The sequence below is a fragment of the Pelmatolapia mariae genome, linkage group LG12 (assembly GCF_036321145.2).
Source record: "Pelmatolapia mariae isolate MD_Pm_ZW linkage group LG12, Pm_UMD_F_2, whole genome shotgun sequence".
Lineage (NCBI taxonomy): Eukaryota > Metazoa > Chordata > Actinopteri > Cichliformes > Cichlidae > Pelmatolapia > Pelmatolapia mariae.
Window position 1 is genome coordinate 25,648,819 of NC_086237.1, and position 16,502 is coordinate 25,665,320.

At 39.5% G+C, this 16,502-nt stretch overlaps 1 protein-coding gene across 2 annotated transcripts; it reads right to left on the bottom strand.

The window, feature by feature from the left end:
* Positions 1 to 2,421: 2,421 nt before the first annotated feature.
* On the bottom strand, positions 2,422 to 16,194 carry LOC134638904 (excitatory amino acid transporter 1-like). Of its 2 annotated transcripts, XM_063489850.1 has the most exons (10): positions 16,075 to 16,194; positions 15,308 to 15,632; positions 14,294 to 14,431; positions 8,146 to 8,350; positions 7,765 to 7,807; positions 5,907 to 6,169; positions 5,593 to 5,826; positions 5,161 to 5,355; positions 4,780 to 4,914; positions 2,422 to 4,184 (listed from the first exon to the last, which is right to left on the bottom strand). In XM_063489850.1, exons 2-10 carry the CDS (start codon positions 15,489 to 15,491, stop codon positions 3,977 to 3,979), a joined length of 1,605 nt encoding a protein of 534 aa, XP_063345920.1. In that variant the 5' UTR covers positions 15,492 to 15,632; positions 16,075 to 16,194; the 3' UTR covers positions 2,422 to 3,976. The 2 variants fall into 2 exon arrangements, with proteins under 2 accessions (XP_063345920.1, XP_063345921.1); XM_063489851.1 differs by lacking the exons at positions 14,294 to 14,431; positions 15,308 to 15,632; positions 16,075 to 16,194 and having other exon boundaries at positions 8,181 to 8,243.
* Positions 16,195 to 16,502: the final 308 nt, after the last annotated feature.

Here is a 16,502-nt window from a genome sequence, read left to right on the forward strand (position 1 = left end):
CAACAAATGTATCAGTATAACCCCCCCCCCCCCCGCCCTCCATACATGTAGCTTATGTAGATGCATTTAAAAATATACACAGTGCACCTGTCTGTAATAATTTCAGTTGGCTGTGTTAAAAGTGTTAAAGTCAAAGCAGGAATACTTTACTGGAATCAGAATACCAGATTAATAAGTGATATAAAACTACTCGTGAAGCATACCTCTTTCAGAGTGTTAACATATTATTTCATTGTTACTACATTAACATTAATGCCGGGCTCACACTGTGCGATTTTTGGCCCATTTTGAGCCGATTTTTGAGTCGTGCGACCGTTTTGGCGATCGGCCCGATTTTGGCCTTCATCGTGCGTCGTGCATCGTGTAGTATACGTGGGGTAACGAGAGGCGATTAACACCTCACGACCAGCTCCCGATCATCAATCGCTTGGTCGTGAGGATTTCAAACCTGTTTGAAATCCTCGCGACCGTCGTGAGGGTGTCACCGCAGCTTCTCGCACTGCGCACGCGCAAACACAAATGTCAGCGAAAAAGACGGCGCAGCACGGGAGTGCAGCGTGTGATCTGGACACAAGCGATGGAGGCACAACTTGTAGAACTATGGCAAGCTCACCCGAGCCTTTTCGATGTGGCCTCACAAAATTATCACGACCACAACAACCGTGAAAATAGTTGGATTTACATTGCTGCTCAATCACAGCTGCCTGATCAATGTTTTTAATTAGCAATTTAGCAAAGTTGATGGTGGTGGTGTGCGTGTCTATGTGAGTGAAAGACCGAGAGGGAGAGCGAGCGACAGATTTTCTGTTATAACCTTCATTTTATGGACGCACAGTGTGAGCACTCAGGTCGCATCCGAGCATCGGGCCGTATAGTGTGAGACCCTGCATCGTGACCTGTGAACTTCTAACCCCTGCGAGTCAATCGTACAGTTTGAGCAGGAGCTGAATCGCGCGACTGAAAAAATCGCACAGTGTGAGCCTGGCATAACATAAACTTTACTTTAGCAGCTATGAAATTTAGCGGGGCATTTTTTATTTTTTTTGCCTTGTTCCCTTTTCATACGTGTGGGGTTTTTTGTTTTGTTTGTTTGTGTGTCTGTTGAGTTACATTCAGATGAGAAGCATGTTAACTGATTTACAAAAATCTGTTTAACCTGCTCAGCACAGTCTTGTCCAGGATAATTGAACATATATTTATGCACAGCTCTCATTAGCTCCCTCCACAGCATTTCAAATGGGCTGATGTCTGGACATTGACTGGGCCAACACCTTGACCGACTCTTTTGCTATACAGAGTTCATTGTCACTTAACAACTGTAAGGTGCCAAGGTCCAGTGGCTGCAAAACAAGCTCAAATAACCAGCTCTCCACCTCCATGCTTGACAGTTGGTATGAGTTGTTTGTGCTCATAGGCTGTGTTTGGTTTTCTCCAAACATGATGCTGTGTACTATGGCCAAACATCTCCACTTTGATCTCATCTGTACAAAGGATATTTTTCCAGAGGTTTTATGGTTTATTCAGATGCAACCTTAGATGTGCTGCCACTTTCTTTTTGGAGAGAAAAGGCTTTCTCCTGTCAAACCTACCAAATGAGTCATACTTGTTCAATCTTTTTCAAATTGTGCTGTCATGAACTTGAACATGCTAACTGAGACCTGCGGAGTCTGAAATGTACCTTTGTTGTTCTTGTTGTTTTTGGTTTTTTGCCGTTTCACTGAGCACTGTACAGTCTCACGTGGTGTGAAGTTGGTTGGATGTCCACTCTTGTGAACATCTGCACCTGTCTTTTTTCACTTGTGAATAATCTTTTTTACTGTAGAAGAAGGGACATTTTTGGAAAATGGCCTTAAGACTCTTCCTAGAGTGATGGGCAGCTGCAATTTCTACTCTAAGATCATCGCTGATGGCTTTCTTCTTGGGCACTGTGTAAACACACACCTGAATGCTTCAGACCAGCAATCTGCCAAAACCTGCTGTTATAGGGGTCCTCACACTTGCTGATGACTGATTATTCAAGTTCATTTGATTAGCAACTCCTTGCTGCTACTTACCCTAACAATTCCTTTTTTATACTCCATTTCTGCCTTTTGACCAAATCTTTTTCTTAAATAAATAATGACACTATCTGATATGTCATGTTTAGTAATTCATCTGAACTTTTATTTGCCTTATTTTAAGACCTGCCCAGGATTAAATGTTTTATTTTAAGTTATGTAATGTATAAAGAACTGAATCAAGGTCTGCTTTCTTCCTCATATAAACTTGAATGAATACATTCTTGACAGTATGTTCACAACCGCTAAAAGTGGATTTCAAAGATTTATTAAATTTATATGTGATTTCCAAAGGCTTAGCTAAGAATTCACTGATTATTTCACATTTCTGATAATCGTGATCAAACAATAAACACACAACCAAAGATTTTATTTTTTTTATTCAAAAAAGCAAAACAAAACAAACAAAATAATCATGCAAGATAAAACTACAACTCTCATTATTTCCTGTTCGTGTGTGTCTGTATGTGTACCTGTGAATTCATGAGAAAATCATATCAAGAGAGACACCAGCAACTGTAAACAAACGATCTATTCATTTTCCTCAAGTGTGTAAAGAGAAACATTTGGTCCTTTAATCAGGCACCGTTTGCATTTGTAAAGAGGAACTAGAGGAAATGTTAGTTTGGTAAGAGCATCTTTACATTTACAATCCTCAAGTAACCTTTTGTCATTTTAAGCTACAATTAATATACACATTTATCTACATTTCCCTATACAATTACATTATGTTCAGATGGATCTTCTATACAAAGAAACTGCTATGCATTCTATATGTCCTTTATATTGAATTAGCTCAAATGTAAAGCTAAGCGTTAAACTAAAAGGCTCTGATGTAAAATCTGTTAGATCTCTATCTAAATCAAAGAAGAGTACACATAAAATTGTACTTTCTACAGCAAACTGAATTCAGAAAAATCCACCATAATGTATTCTAGAAAAATATGAAAATTTAACATCCAACCTATCATTTAACTCTTTTTTTTCCAGGCAATTATTTTTCAGTCTGAAGGCGCCACCTTACAGTCACCACATTATTACTGTCTTTATATTGAAACAGCACCATGTTTTGTTGGTTGCTGTTAAGCTATAGAGAAATTTGGATTACAGACTCATTTTTTGGTTAAAAAAAATCTACTGACTTAAAGTTCGAATCTGCAGCTAAGCAGATTTAAAGAGAAAAAACACGAGTGAGTAGTTTTGGTATGTCACTATTTATGATTATAGTGATTGAGGTGATAGTTATAGAGAGAAAGAGAGAGAGCTTTGTTTGCCTGACAGCACATACTGCTTTGGATAGTTAAGGGATAAATGACTTTTTGTAAATATATCATTCATTCAGCTGATATCTGTACAATGATCATAAAAAATAAAGTCACAAATGACTGTACAGAAGTTGTAGTAGCCCTTTTTCCTCCAAAGAGGCTGAAAAATGTTGGCCATTTAGTCCATGTGCATGAAGTCTCCTGATAGATTTTTACTACCACTTAACAACATTTCTCATAAACATAACCAATGAAAAACAATTAAAGCCAGAAAATGTGTGCAAGTGGGCTGCTTTCCCGATACAGCAATACTGGCCTCTAGTGGGTAAGGTTAGTCATCACAGTTCTGGGAGAGGTTGGATAACATGCACGCCATGGACCACTGGGCTCTGTTTTCATTCTTAATAGTAAACAGCTGCCACCCTCTGGCATAACATATAGTACTGTTAGGAATAGCACAAAGCTACTAATCACTTCAAGTGTGCGGGATGTGAAGGAAGCCTCACACATTAGTGAAACTCACTTGGCTGAAATAGATTCTAGCTGTAAATCACTTTAATCATACGATCTCATCAGATGAAAACTTTAGAAGTCAAAAGGACTTTGAGAGTTGAAAATGTGGTTCAAAGCAGTGCAGCAAATTTAACCCTGGCTTTACATCTTGGTCTCATTGCTGACAGGATGCTCATTTTCGTACTCATTCTCCTGGTTGATGAGCCGGTATGGCTTCTTCTCTGCCTCCTCCACCACTGAGTTGCCCACCTCGGGGTCAGTGTTCTGCAACTCATGGCGAGACAGATGTTCCACTATGCCTGCACCAATGGAGTCCCCAAGGACATTAGTAGTGGTGCGCAACCGGTCCCTAATAAAAGACAGGTGACAACAGGAGGTTAGACATGAAACATAAGAGGACAAACCAAAGCAAGACAGTACACAAAAGATGCTAAACTTAACAAAAAAAAGCACACCGACATGTGTTCATAAAAATGAATTTAATTAGAAAATTGTAAGCATGATTTTAGAATTGTTTCAGGCTATCCTCAGACTGAATGTACACAGCCAGTAGATGGGAGGAAGAAGGGGCTAGCGCAGCAGATAGTTGTGGATTGAATCAAATCCAGATGGATTACGGATCGTGGAATGTGAAAGGAGTGTCTCTGGAAGCTGTCCTCTTATCCTCTAATCAAGAGTGCAAGGCACAACAGATATTTCTGCTAGGTCAAAATTGATTGAATTCATACCACACAGCAGCACTACATTTTATTTTCTCAAAATTAAATCCTCCCCGTTCCTCCCTCATACCAAACTATTTCCAGTTTGTACAGTGAGTGATGCAATTTCACAGCTAAATTGTGAAAAAGCCTGGCTTAGTCTCCTTTTTTTACTGACTGCACAGAAGAACATTAGTTTTTTTTTTGTTTGTGTTTTTTTTGTAGCAATATAAAGCCAGTACTTACAGGAACCAATCAACGGCAATGATGAGTGAGATGTCATCTGTGGGAAGGCCTACAGATGTTAGCACTATCACCATGGTGACCAGTCCTGCCTGAGGGATTCCAGCTGCTCCAATACTGGCTGCAGTAGCTGTGATACTAAAACAAATAAAGGCAGATGGAGCGAATTACCTGGAAATTCAATTTCTGTCCCCATATTAAGTCATTCTATGGTAATAACACTGAAGAGGGTCACTTAAATGTATTCCCTTGGCTACAATACTACTTATTTATTCCTCTCCAACTAATTGGTGGCAAAGAAACACCATGCGTAAATGCACACAAAATCTAAGGGAAATTGTGACAAAACAAATCTGATAAAAGAGTGCAGTGTACAGCACATACCTGATGGTGAGAATCTGTCCAAAGTTAAGTTGATAGTCATTGACCTGAGCGATAAAAATAGCTGCCAGGGCTTCATACAGAGCAGTGCCGTCCATGTTTATGGTGGCACCAACGGGGAGCACAAAGCGGGTCACGCGTTTGTCCACCTTGTTGTTTTCCTCCAGGCATTTGAAGGTGATAGGCAATGTGGCAGAGCTGCAAGACGACAGAAAGAGCAAGAGACGGCGGTGTAATAATTAATTTATTAATATTATTAATCTGACACAATTTATTTTGCTGATTGATATGTTAATAAAAGTTATTGCAGTTTGTTTTTAACTCATCTGGGAACAGCACAGACATTAGTGTCACACATGTAAAATCTGCTTCCAGATCACTAAAACAACACAAAAGTGAATAATATTAAACTTCTTTTGGATGATGCTTCTTTACCTGGATGATGTTCCTAGAGCAGTGATGAGCGCCTGCAACAGGCCACCAATGAAGACAAAGGGGTTCTTCCTGGTGATGACGAAGTAGAGAGTGGGCAGGACAAAAATGGCGTGGATGAGCAGCCCGCAAATGACTGTCACTGTATACATTCCCAGCTGGCCACCCATAGCCGAAATGTCATCCATCTCCACAATCTTACCAGCAATCAGGAACAAGATACCAATGGGGGCATACCTGAAGAAAGATGGCTGTTATGAATTTGTAAGCTAAACACGTCATTTATCCATCCAATAAACATCCTTCGTGGTACTTACCACATTATTATGGCAACCAGCCTCATGATGGCCTCGTTCAGGCAGTCAAAGAAGTCCTTTAGTGGTTGTCCCTGTTCTCTCATGTTCCCGATGATGAGACCAAAGCATATGGAGAACACCACCAGCCCGAGTGCATTGATTCCATTTACCAATCCTGGCACAGGGATCATCTCCTCTATTTGTTGGGTGCCACTGGGTGCGACTAATGTGTCGTTTATAGTCATCGTCACATTAACTACTCGCTTGGCGTATTGCGTCTTGAACTGGGATTTACCAAAGAAAGAAGACAGCTCTCAAACAGTAGTTTCTAAATATCTGGGCAAAGTAATTAAAAATAATTAAACAGAAAAAATGGCTTAGCTTAAAGATAGCATTAAAGATTACTATGAAACTGATGTGTAATATATAACTTAAAAATGAGCATTTCAGAATGCATTTGGATAAGAATTCTGTGTCTGTGTGACGTCAGCAAGTTTTCACTGGAATAAGATGCCAGATGATCCTGATGTATGGTTTAAAATCTGGATAAATTTGTTCTAGATAAAATGTAGAGAAACAACAAGCAAATGCAAGCCATCCAGTTATGATGTACCCTAACACCAATAGTCTTTAACATTCTTTCTTAGGTTTACTTTTCCTTTCAGATGAGTGGGGTCAATCAAGACAGATCAAGGGTCAGGCCAGCTCAAATCAACATGGGACTTGTTCTCGACATATATAATTATTGCTGTGAAAGTTTAGTTTTATATATCAAATACTTTTCAAGATTCAGAAATGTCACTAATTGTCTTTTACAGTGGTTTTTTTATTACCACATGCACAAATATTACTTAACAGGCTTGAATTTTTTCAAGCTTCTGGTTATCAGACATTTTCTGATGCATCTACCCAAATTATAGATCTGGATTCATTTTGATGATAAGAAAGACAAGTGAAAATTTCAGGTTTTTATCTTTAACTCAAACATTGCCTCAGATTCAGTGTGCAAAGAAAATGGCCTGAAGTGGGTTGACTGACCATTTTCAAAAAATATCTGTTGTAAATTGTTTGATTTATGAGAATAAAATGTCACAGAACTCATTATATTCAAACTTTGGACTATAAAATTTTTATGCAAATAAAAGAGGGTAGAATAGAAATGTTCTAAAAATTTGCTTATTTGAGATGGAATGACCCAAGGGAACACATCTGTCTGATCCTTCAGACCGCCCAGATAGAAGATGCCAGAGCAAATATAAGATCAGTTGCCGGAGATGCCAGAGCAGAGGTCCCGAGGTCAGACCAGCAGACTGACCTCAGGTCCTCTGTGTAGCTTCTGCAAGACAAGATCTTTGCAGATCTCACTAAAATAGCAAGACCTAACGAAAAAGTGGAATCAACTCCAGAAAAAAAAAGAAACCTTCACAAATGTTCACAAAATATCACAACCCACAAACACATCTCAGCGTACCTAAATTGTGTTCAAATGAGGAAGCAAAAGTCATAATAGGATAACATGTGTTGTGTGGAGATGTGTTTGAATGGCTTGCTGGGTGTGCCATCACTGTCCCAAAATACTTTTTGTCTATTTTAATTACTTTTTGCAATGCCCACCTTACCAGAGACTGAAATAAATAAAGCACGTCTAATGTGTTTTTATAAGGATGCTACCAAAGGAGTTAATCATGGAATTTAACTCCACTGTTTATTTCGGCAGCATAGGTCAGAAATGACAATGGCAAAATGAAAAGGATTACTAACTGTGAGTCTTTAAACAATGCTAACTGTGCACTCAGGTACAGATGTGAGACATCTGTGTGAGATAATCAATTTTCTTTAAGTATAGAAGAAAACGGGAAATATGTGGAGGAAAAATGACCTGTTTGGTGCAAGCCTCCACGAGGTTAGGTGGAAACATGTTCCTGCAAAACACAACAAAATCAGTACATTTAAAAATTAGAATGAATAAATTACAAACTACAAATGCATATTGATTAAAACAAAACAAAACAACCAAACAATCAAAAAGGAATTGTATAGGATATTAAGACCATTGTGTGATTTTGCAGTGCATTTTGCAGCATTAAAAGATAAAACAACTTAAAAAATCCTTCTCCAAGGTTGAACACCTCCATCTCAGTGACCTATATCAAAAGGGCAATTAGTAAGGGACTATGAATCCTCATTTTTGCTGATTCAGTCATTGTACTGGAGTGATCTTGTGAGAACGCTTGTTTGGTCAGAATGCATAAAGGTATACCTGATAAGATCCAGAAAGGCATCAGCAGCGCTGACCTGCTCTATCTGCTGCTGCTTGGAGAACTCATCCTTTGATCCTTTTCCAGGGTGAATAATGAGCACCATGACAATACCAATGAAAACAGCGATGATGGTTGTAGTGGTGTAATAGACAACTGCTCTTATTCCCATTTTACCAGAAGCACGACTGTCCAGAGCAGCAATACCTGCAAAATGACAAATCATAAACATATGAGCACAGTTTTAAAAATAAATAAACACATTCACTGACAGCTGTACTTTTGGAAGAAGCATGGAGTGACTCATGCTGTAATAACTCCTATATACGGAGGACTAATGAAGAAACAGTGCCATAAAGGTTGTGTTGGGCATGATGTAAATTAGTCACCGCATAGTTCGTGACTGTAATATTTAATAATTTCTTTATAGTAGCATAAAAAGAATGTGGTTATTTTTTAAATAGGGTGCAATAATACTAAAGTGAAGTTTGTAAAGATGGAGCATGTTCCTGTTTTTGTGATGGTTTCTATAAAAAGAATAATGCAGTAATCCTGCCCAGGGATTTTTATTGATGCATCACTAAAGTCTATCCCTGTGAGCATATGGTTAGTTTGGGAAATGAGGCTGTAATTATAGATCGAATATCTCCATCTGGATTATCTGAATGACTATCCGTGACAACAAAAAGCGGCAAGAAACACAATCTGAGTGACCTCTCCTGATGGAAAAACAACACCTAAAGCACACAGCCCAGGGGAAAATGTAATGCGCAAAACTGCACATACTTTCCAAGTTGTCAATTACAATTTGGGGGATAAACTCTGTAGAAATGAATTGGCAGTTGAATTAAAAACTAGAGCTGGCGTCGTTCCGTGAACTCTCTTTATCGCTAAAAAGTTCTACATGTCCTTATCAACATTAGTTTGGTGTGCACACACTGTGCAGAGATGTAGGTTGCAGATAAGCAGTCTAACGTCAGCTCAATGTTTGTGTGACAGAAGGGGGGAAAAACTAAGTATGAAGCACATTAAACCACTGGCAAGGCTTAGGAAGCAGCTGAGAGCACAATGTGACAATTTTATGCTGAAAGAATGGGTTGTAGCAGGAGTCACAACAAACAACAAAAGATCCAGTTACCAAAAAGTTGTTGATTTCTGCTCTACAGTAGGTTATGTCTGGTAAATTGTGCATTCCTGTGAGAAAAGCTGGATACTGGGTAATTACACAAACTCTGAACTGTCAGTTTTACTACACAATTATTATTCAGATATATGGAGATATCAAACTTTCCAATAAAATCTCCCACATTTGAAGGCAAACCTTTTGTGTGTGTGTGTGTGTGTGTGTGTGTGTGTGTGTGTGTGTGTGTGTGTGTGTGTGTGTGTGTGTGTGTGTGTGTGTGTGTGTGTGTGAGTGTGTGTGTGTGTAGGTGTGTGTGTGTGTGTGTTCCTGTCTAGCTATCTTTGTGAAGACCGAAATCTGCATTTGTGAGAACCAACAGTCACTTGTGAAGACACACAACCCGGTCCTCGCAAATTTGAAGGCATTTAAAGGCATTTTGAGGCTCAAAATGTGGTTTTAGTGTCAGGGTTACTATTAGGTTATGGTTAGGTTTAGGGTAAGGGTTAGGGTTAGGTATTCATTTTTAATGGTTAGGGTTAGGGTAAGGGGCTAAGGAAAGCATTATGTCAATGAAGGTCCTCACTAAGATAGCTGAACGGGGTTGCGTGTGTGTGTGTGTGTAGCTAGTTACTGCCATAAAAATCAGCAAGTTACTGCGTTATTTTCTTCTTCTTTTTTCTGTTTTATGGTATGTACTAACCAGCGTAAAGGTGTAATACCTTCACCAGCTATGTTGGCATGACAACCAGACAGGTACCTCTGCTATTTAAATGCAATATTAGCACTTACATTTATAGGCTATAAATTTCATAGAGCTTGATACACCGACACTAAAATTATAATAAAAGCAAATAAACAAAATTATTTTTAGCTTCAGAAAGAAACTTTAAAAGAAATATCTGGTTCTCAGAAAGAAATCGATGCTGCAGAATAGCTGAAGTTTAACGGCCACCAGAAAGAATTTGTGAGAGAGTCGCAGCGCCTGGAGGCTAAACTGTCCTCCACAGTTCTAATAGCATTAAACAGACTTTGTAGGGATAATGGTAGCAAGAAGAAATACAGCCATTCAGAGAGCTGGATTTAGAAACTGACAAGGCGCTTCAATGGGCGTGATAGTGGTGTTGTATTTTTAAAGTGTCAGGTCCTATTATGGCCATTATCTTTATTCAGAGCTGAGGAAGGCAAAGAAAGCTTTGTGTGATGAGAGATGTATGTGTTTCTTTCGCATGTGTCACTTTGATACTGTGTATACCACAGTGTGTGTGTGAGAACCAGTTTGAGTTTTAATTGGAGGTGAAGGCATTTTGGTCTGTCCTCATTTAGGCCTCATTTGGCACAGACTTGAAAGTTATATTGAGGGCTAAGACTTGGTCATAGGGGTCAGGTTACAACTGGGTATAGATCAAGGCTGGGTTAAAGGTTGCAATTTGGTATTTAGTTGTGATGTTTAAGGTTACGGTGAGATGCCAGCAAATGGATTATGTCAGTCGGCATCCAGACAAAGAGCACAATTGTGAGTGTGTGTCTCTGTTTGTCCGTGGGTGGGTGGGTGTAGCTATTGCCCCTGCTTTGGCCCTCTCTGTACCTCTTGTCTTAACATGGCCAGACTTGAGCTTTTATCCGATTCTTTTTGATCCTCTTCCTTCCCTCCTCACCGTTCCCCTTCCTCGTTCTCTTCTCCCAAATTCTTCGCCTCCTTTCTCTGCCACCCCTCCATCATCACCCCTTATTTCAGAGTGTCCCCCAGCACACCTCCCCTGCTTTCCCTTCTTTCCAAACCCACGTCTCACCTCACTCCTCCCCCTTTTTTTTCCTTTTTTTGGGGGGGAGACTGATCTTATTGCTTCAATCCTCTTTCATTGCCACCCCTTCCCTCCCAATCAACCCCCTTCTCTTGCTTTCCCCCAATTCCCTTTCTGACAGCCCTGGGAAAACTTGTTGACTTAGTTAGCCCCAGACGCACACAATGATCTCCAGCATGTTGTCCAGGCAACAGCGGACACAGCCGTACCAATTCCATCTTTTCAAAAGAACGAAAGATTGAGGGAGAGGAAGGACAATGACTTTCTTTTTTCATATGGGCAATGTTCATCAAATACAAAAGTAGGCCTGCCTTGGGGAGGAAGTTGAAATGCAGGACATTGTAATTCCAAGAGGTCGGCCCTTAATGCAAAGACAAACTCCACGGTTCTAGCAATTCTTTACCTGCCAGTTTAAGGTCAGTCAATACCTCTGCACCTTAGTGGGTGTAACTACAAATAACAACAACTTACTTTTAGTGCAGTAACTGCAAATAGACATATTGACTGTAGTTTTGTAGAAAGGGGCACTTCATATTTAGATTGGTGTTTTTAAACTTGCAGCTTAGCTGATGAGATCCTGTACCTTTCAATCCCTCTCATTTCATGTAGCTAAAATTCTTATGTGCATGCAGGACAGTGCAGAGGAAGGAAATCATGCTGCAGAACATTCTTATGAGACCTGCACTGGCACTCTTGGACTTTATTTCCTTGTAAAACTACACTTTTATACTGGCACACTTCGAAAGATTTGATTTATGTTCCTCTTCCAGAAACTTCCTCTGACTTCCCTCTCATGATCCCTTCACATTATTTTTTTTTTACTGCCCATCTCTCTTGTTCCTATCCAGCCCATTCTTGGCTGTATAAATGTTCTGTGGTGGAGTTGGCTCTCACAATGAAATGCCTGAGGACAATATGGATTGAGAGGTTAGTTTATGTGAGTGGGCGAGTGAAGGAGTGCATGTAAAAGAGAGCTATAGAGAGAGAGAGAGAGAAACTGAATGAAATGTAATTTTGAAAAAGAGGAACATTCTCTGTATTCTCTCTTTCTTATTCTATCATTAATATTCTATCATTATTCTATCATTCTCTAATAAGCCTTCTCCTTCCTGCCTGTCCTCTTTCTCCTCTGTGTTTTGTTCAAAATACCTTTGAGGTCTTTAAACTGATTCAGAGTTCTACTTCACTTTTAGAAGAAATCAATACAGAGGCAAATCCTTTTCAGCTAGAACAACCCATTTCACACAGAAGCACTACCCAGTCTTGGGAGCGTGACAGTCATATTGCACAGGGCTACAGGTTCACAAAAGACAACTCATGACTGTGAGGCTCCTATGCTCTATAATATGTTATTCTCAAAGTCATGAAAGTATGCAAAGCAATCAGTCCTATAGAGCTTAATGAAAATACTTAAAGATGAAATATATGTTACTTTCAGCTCAACTAGAGTTGGACACCTTTTAACTGTGTTCTAAAAGAACTTGTAATGCAATAACTTTACCCCATTAAAATAATAAAGATACCTGAATGATCAAGAGACAAATACAGATGAGAAAAAAACCCTTTGGTTTTATGAATATGCATGAAAGTCTATTTTTAAACAAAGTATTTGTAATTAAAATGTATGAATGAAGTGATAGTTGTTGTTTTTTTTTAACTTACAATAATCAGATTTCTGCAAATTATTGTTATACTGTTTATAATGGTTACTGGAATTTGTTTTCCATGTGCTACTATTTATCTCTTCATGCAGATGATGTTTGCTGTTACAGCATCGGCTACGTGCAGCAGTGTAGTGTTTGACTGTCTGGTTCTGAAGGAAACCGAATAGCGTCTAATAACTTGTATTAGTTTGTGACTAAGGCAGAATCCTTTTTCTTTTTTTTTGATTACCACATGCTATTGGTCATGTGACATGATGTCAGAGGATGCTGTTGTTATGCCCTGCTGAAGCACAAAGAAGGTTATTATCGGACAATTGTCTATGTCATCCCTTCAGGAGACTGGCCCCTCCGATCCCCTCCAATCAGTGCTCAATGACTGGACGTTAGGCCCTCCTATCTATTTCGTCAATGCAGTTGACTCGTATTTTGGAAATTTACACGTTCCATAACTTTATTCATTCTTTCACTTGCTACAATCGAGTCCTCGTGTGTGTCTGACTTGCATTAAACACTTGAAAACTTTGTGTCATTTGTTTTTGTTTTGTTTTTGTTCTGCAATATTTGGCCAAATTTACACGAGCTGCATAAACAAAAGGCAAATCTTTCAACAAATTCTGATGGCTTCAAATGAAACAAAATGTACCGTGACTGCTGTGGACATGCTGTTGCAAGATTAGAGCATTACTGCACTGATCAAGCATGTGATTGAGTCTCTCTCTCTCTCTCTCTTATGAGGTCATCCTAACCACATCTACGTGAGGCCTAAAAGAAACAAGCACCACTGGGTGAACACACTCTGCCATTCATGAAGGGTTATTTTGGTCAGCAAGCCACAAAACAGCAAACAACACTATCAGCTTCTTAAAATAAACACGGAAGAGTTTTAAGACATCCACATACATAAAATCCCATAAAAACAGAGTCATGTGCTCCTTTTTCATATGTGAAAACTGATGTTTTGCTGCACTTCCACAACAGGATAGCAGGGACTCAGAGTACACATTAGTAGAAGGGAGGCATTTCTACAGTAGATACTGTATTACAAAATCGGAAGAAAGCTGTGGAGACATGCTGAGTAGGCACTCTGAATTACTGCTGTGGATGTGTGGCTAAGACAAAGAGTAGTATTATGTATTTATGATATTGGGAGTAAAGTGCTGGGTATATTGTTGTTCGAAGTGTACGTTTCTGAGAGGTAAGCCAGAAATAGACAATGACTACAAGTTACTTACCTTAATAATATATTAAAAACGTGTGTCAGATGTATTTAACTTAGTTAATTAATGCAGTTACTCATAGAGTAACTAAATCATTTCTATTTGAGACATTTTTTCATAAATGACTTTTCTAAGTCATCATTCACGATTTAAAGTAACCCTTAAAACTTGACTATTTTTATTGTTGTTGTTGATGGGGGTTAGTTCTCTCCTAATCTGATGTACTTGTGACTAAAACAAGAATAAAACAAGGTTCTGACAGCAAGTAGTCTATGTATTTTTCATGGAGATGCATCGGTATCTTTCAGTGTCCTGATTGCTCTAAAATGTTTTGATGCCCATACCTGTAATGAGACTGGAAACCAGCAGGGGCAGCACCAGCATCTGAAGCATTCGCATCAGCAGTTCTCCAGGAAAAGAGAAGAATTTAATTTCACGGTAAGACATGTTATATGGCCGAAGGGCAAATCCCAGGATTATACCTGCAGTGTGAAGCAGAAGCAAAGCAGAAACTTAATGTCACCATTTTAAGTTGACATGACAACATGAGCTTAATAGAGTCCCAGATTTAACGCCAACACGGGGATGAATACATCCTTAATATGAGTTAAAATTAATAGTAGGCTATAATGCGTGTGACTACTTTCAAAAAAAGATCATCTCAAAGTAGGTGGCGCTATAGTGTTGAAAGTGAAAAGCACTTGATGTGACGTTCAGACTCTTCAAAACACCAGTGGTTGCGCAATGGTTGCGACTCCTGCTTTAATTGATTTTTAAAATGAGATTTTCTAGTTAAAATGTCTGTTTTTATCTTCGGTTTCAGTGAAGTCTGTGTCTTCAATGAGCTGTTTGTTCACTCCATCAGTAATCCGCAGATAAGCCCAGGTGGCTGACCCTGCAGCCTGAAGCGAGGAATATCCGGAGTTTAACAATCAATCAAATGTGTTTGTTGTGGCATGGTGTAATTCTAGCAGGGCTGCAGATGTCCAGGCAGCAGGCGGCCCGGCTTACATCCTACTGAGTAAGAGTCAGAGGTTAGAGCACTGAGCTGACCTTTGGCTTGATGCAAAGGCCAGTTAAAGGGTCAGCTAAAGGCCAGTTAAGAAGTTAATTTACGTTCCCTGTATTCTTTCATTTGGAGAGTTTGTGTTTATTCATCCTCCTTTTTTAGTACAGCATGGAGCTGTTGGTCGCAAATTCATGGATTATTTGCATGATGCTTAAAATGTGCTGCACCCTACAAGTTTGAAGAGAGGAGGGCTATGTGGTGTACTCCAGTAATCTTCAGTTTTTAATGAACTGATTTATTCTTCATCTAAAACATGCCTGAAGTAAAAAATAAATCCTCCCCCACTTACCAATAATAACTGCAGCAACAGTGAGAATCACAAAGGCATTTCTGGTAAAAAATCCCTTCACATCATCTTTTGTCATGTTCTCCACCTTCTGTCTGGCTTTTATTGATCGGGACTGGATTCCGGCTCGGATTTGTTTGAGACCACTCCGGGTCTTCTGCTGGTTCTCACCGTTGCTTTGAGTCATAGCTGCGAGTGAAATCTTTAGATCTGTTATGAATGTGGGAAAACCTGAACTCCACTCAGCTGTGACAGGAGCACCTTAAAGGTGCTGATGATTCACTTGTTCCGTTGCTCTTCTCTGTCACGCCTTCTCCTTTGGAAGTGCCTGGTTGAGAGGGAAGAAAATATTTTAAGTTACCCAACTATTAAGATTAGACAGTCATGCAGTTAGTTGAATCAGATAACAGAGGTTAGTGACTCTATCATATTTTGAAACTACTACAGCAGATGAACAACATACATTTAAGTGAGACTGAAAAATTACTAATATCCCATTGCAACTTCTGACAGATGACAGTAATAATTTAGCAGCACCATCCCACAAGATAACGTTTTAACCCTTCCTTGGAGACATGCTTTCTTATGACAAGCCCATGTGCTGCTATGCAAAGGGCTGCACACTTCCTCTTATGCACACTAGCTTCAACACACGTGTACAGTTTCCCACACATCCACACACACAAACACAGCTTCTGGTTAGATGGGTAAATGTATCTGCAAACACATAAACTGGTATAAAATACTAAAAGTAGAAGTTGTTTCTGTACCTTTAGACTCAAGTGAATGCTTCCTTTGGAGTAAAGTCTCAGTTTCTCTGAGGAAAGTTGTGTCTTAAAGCTTGATCAGTGGGAGACGGACAGAGGAGCTCTTTGGCTTTCAGCTGGCTGGCGTGAACAACCAGCAATGAAGAGAAACAGGGAAAAAAGGACAGGGGAGGAGAAAGGAAAGGAGGGAGGAGTGGTGGGATTGAGGGAATGAAAGAGCCAGTGAGAGAATGGAGGCGGTGCTGGAGTAGAAGAAAAACTGGCCAGTCACTCATATAGTGTGCGCTTGTGGGGAGGTGAGGCGGGGACTAAAAAAAAAGTGAAGTTAGGTAAAGGAGGGGGTCGCTTTTCAGACGAGGGAAGCTTGAGGAATAATGAGCTTTCCAAGTAGGAAAAAGAGAAAGAACCTTCTTGTTTTTTTCTGTCTCTGT